The sequence below is a fragment of the Notothenia coriiceps genome, unplaced genomic scaffold, assembly GCF_000735185.1.
Source record: "Notothenia coriiceps isolate Sejong01 unplaced genomic scaffold, NC01 NC01_scaffold00035201, whole genome shotgun sequence".
NCBI classification, from domain to species: Eukaryota; Metazoa; Chordata; class Actinopteri; order Perciformes; family Nototheniidae; genus Notothenia; species Notothenia coriiceps.
The window spans coordinates 1-3012 of NW_011367902.1; the positions used below are offsets into that span (position 1 = coordinate 1).

Sequence of the window (3012 nt, forward strand, 5' to 3'; positions counted from 1 at the left end):
CGACCCTGAAACAGAGAAGAGGGGGGGGGGTCACACAGCTGAGCTTCACAAAGACACACAGGTGACATCACATCGAGAGTCACATAAACTCAACTGATGGAAATATGTAGATCTAAGTGAAAGAAAGCAGTTCAAGTATTCCTCTTCTATTCCTTTTTTTAAGTTATTCATCATATTTCTTTGACTTATAGAGGTCATATTCTTTTGCAGTGTTTGTTTTTTTCTGTGTTTCCATTCTTGCCAATATGCTGAGCTTATTCTCCTGAAACAGACAGTGGGGGCAGGATGGTAACACTGCTGTGCTAGTACTGCTCATTAACACCAAGGAACTACTGATGACAAAGAGAACACATTTCAAATACATGTATACAGCTCAATCCATCATTTCCAGACTGAGAACACAGGAGGGTGCGCACCATTTCACCTGCAGGACCTGGACTAAAGGGATCCATTTTTGAAGTACAAATATATGAGAAAAATAAAGAACATTAACTTAACCGTTTAATGTTTATGACACGACTAGTGCATTAAGGGCGTATGCTCTACTGCTGCTGGTTTTAGGCACATCATCTGGGTACAAAGTAAGGCGCAAGAAGCAAAGAGGGTTCTCTTTGTTTTCTTGATGAATGAAAGGTGTGTTCAACCTCATCAGAGCCTCATCGTCTTTGAAAGCCTGGTGCATTGCTAGTTGTATTGCTGATTCAGTGAATAGAAGGAGAGAGCTGTTTGGTGCTGCATTTCTGTCGGCCATCCTACTATGTGAATGGTACACACTTCAGATAGCAGGAATACTGACTTTGACAGGGATGTGTTGGTCACTACAGACAGTCCCAAAGAGTGTAGCTTAAGATGTTACCGTTGGCACTGGCTGCTGGGGGTTCAAGGGGAGACGCTGGCCTGCTGGGGGTCCTGGTCTCTGCAGGGGACACGGGCACTGGGGAGGGCGGCTGAGAAACCCGGGGGGAGGAAGGCTGACCTACTGAGGGTGTGGGCTGCACAGACTCTGCTTGAGGACTGGGTCCTGGATCTGAAAGCATTGAACAGAAACACCAGAGTCAAGCTGCTACCACAACAACTCCCATGTTTGAATACTCCATATATGCGTGTTTCTTTACAGTCTGAAGGGAGTGAAGTGTTGTACCTGCTATGACTGTCTGTTTGAAGAGCTCCTCCCTCAGGAGCGGCAGGAAACAGTCGATGCGCTCCCAGGTGATCTCCCACAGGTCAGAGTATCCGGTCCGGGAGTCAGCGCTGTGGAAGATCCCCGCTGTGTCCATCACCAGCAGCATGTTCTTCAGAGACTCAGGGATGGCCTCCAACTGCACGCACGCACACACACACACACACACACACACACACACACACACACACACACACACACACACACACACACACACACACACACACACACACACACACACACACACACACACACACACACACACACACACACTTTTACTTTCATGTCTTGAGATCATTTTCTAATGTACAGGCCACTGAAAGCAACCACTATTCAGTCTCTGTGTTCATTCACCAATGCTTGTTCAGACATGATACATCATCAGAACACAGCACACAGGAGTAAGAGGAAATTGTGTGACAAACTAGAAGTTATTGTGTAGTCCCATGAACTGCTGCAATATTTACATATACAGAAGACATTTATTAGCAACACATGCTGATAATGCAACCAATATACATTTCATATTTTATTTCTGGTACATGTTCATAGGATCAGCCCTGATTCAGATCCTGCGGAATGCATCCAGGTAGCCTTTAAATAGCATCACGTCAGAGGTGGAGAAGAAAGACCCACTGAGGTGTGAAAAGGCATCAGATCATCTGTTTGATAATCACACTACAACACTGTTAGTATTATACATGTCCTCACTAGTAAGTCACTGGATCCTGCGTGCATGTATTTGTCCATGAAGTCCAGGATGGTGAGCCAGAGGGCGGCAAAGGTGGGCAGAGAGAGCAGAGGAGAGAGGTGCTGCAGGAACACCTGGACAGAGAGGAGCACAGGTGAGCAGCTGCTGCAGTAACCACGGTAACAGGGTTCAGAGGAGACACAGCCCACACCAAAACACAACAGGGAGGTCAAAGTAAATATTTTTGTGTTGGACGATAAAGGTTTTTTTCTTCCTTCAATGGCAGGATTCAAGCTGTGATGGATTTCACTTAAAGAGCAACTTCCAGGTTAAAGACACCTGTGAATAATTTTCAAAAACATATACAGAAATATACACTAGTGACATCTGGCGTCGTTTTTGTAAGAAATGTTCACTTCCGCATAAAAAAGCCTCGGCACGTGACCTCCCGCGTGTGACGTAACATGGGGGAAACAAGGGGGAGAGCGGCCGGTGTAACGTATTAATAAACATGGATCCCAATGCTAGTTTCGGCACAGAAGAAGTTGAACATCAATATTTGAATGCATATGACGGACCACAACCTTATAATTATGAGCCTGCTAGGCGTCCAAGAGACCAGGAGCAGCCAAGGATTAGAAGAAATAACGGCCATCGGAGAGAAATTGAGCTGTGGTGTGAGGAGAACCAGTGGAGAACTGGGCAGCTATCTTGGTGAGTGACCGGCGTTAGCTACAGAATGTTAGCTAACGTCACATCACAACATTGTGAAGTTAGCTATCATATATCAGGCTATAACTGAAGTAGCATTGATAATATAGTAACGTTACTGGCAGGACTGTTGATACTGATCCATAACAGAAACTAATGCGCAAGTATCAGCCGTATCTCGCGTTACCTAATGCAACTCCACACTACGGTGCTGTGTACCGGAGGAGAGACGCGAGATACGGCTGATACTTGACGATCTGGCGGAGAAAGGTTGTGGAGCCTCCGTTGATATGCCGTTGTAAATGGCTTGATGGAAAGCAGGTGTGTAGTCGGGGAGGGTGCACAGCTGATTGCAGCAGGTGAGTGGAGGTTGAGCCGGGAGCCAGGAGTGACAGCCACCACGCACACACAAACAACACAGACAGGGGGA

The 3012-nt window shown here is 46.3% G+C and overlaps 1 protein-coding gene across 1 annotated transcript; it reads right to left on the reverse strand.

Annotated features, from left to right (window-relative positions):
• Window positions 1-434: 434 nt before the first annotated feature.
• LOC104962658 (golgi-specific brefeldin A-resistance guanine nucleotide exchange factor 1-like) lies at window positions 435-2036 on the reverse strand (the record flags this gene model as incomplete). Its single annotated transcript, XM_010791112.1, has 3 exons — window positions 435-1027; window positions 1142-1319; window positions 1892-2036. Coding segments are annotated over 3 exons (532 nt in total), but the record flags the coding sequence as incomplete, so codon positions are not given.
• Window positions 2037-3012: the final 976 nt, after the last annotated feature.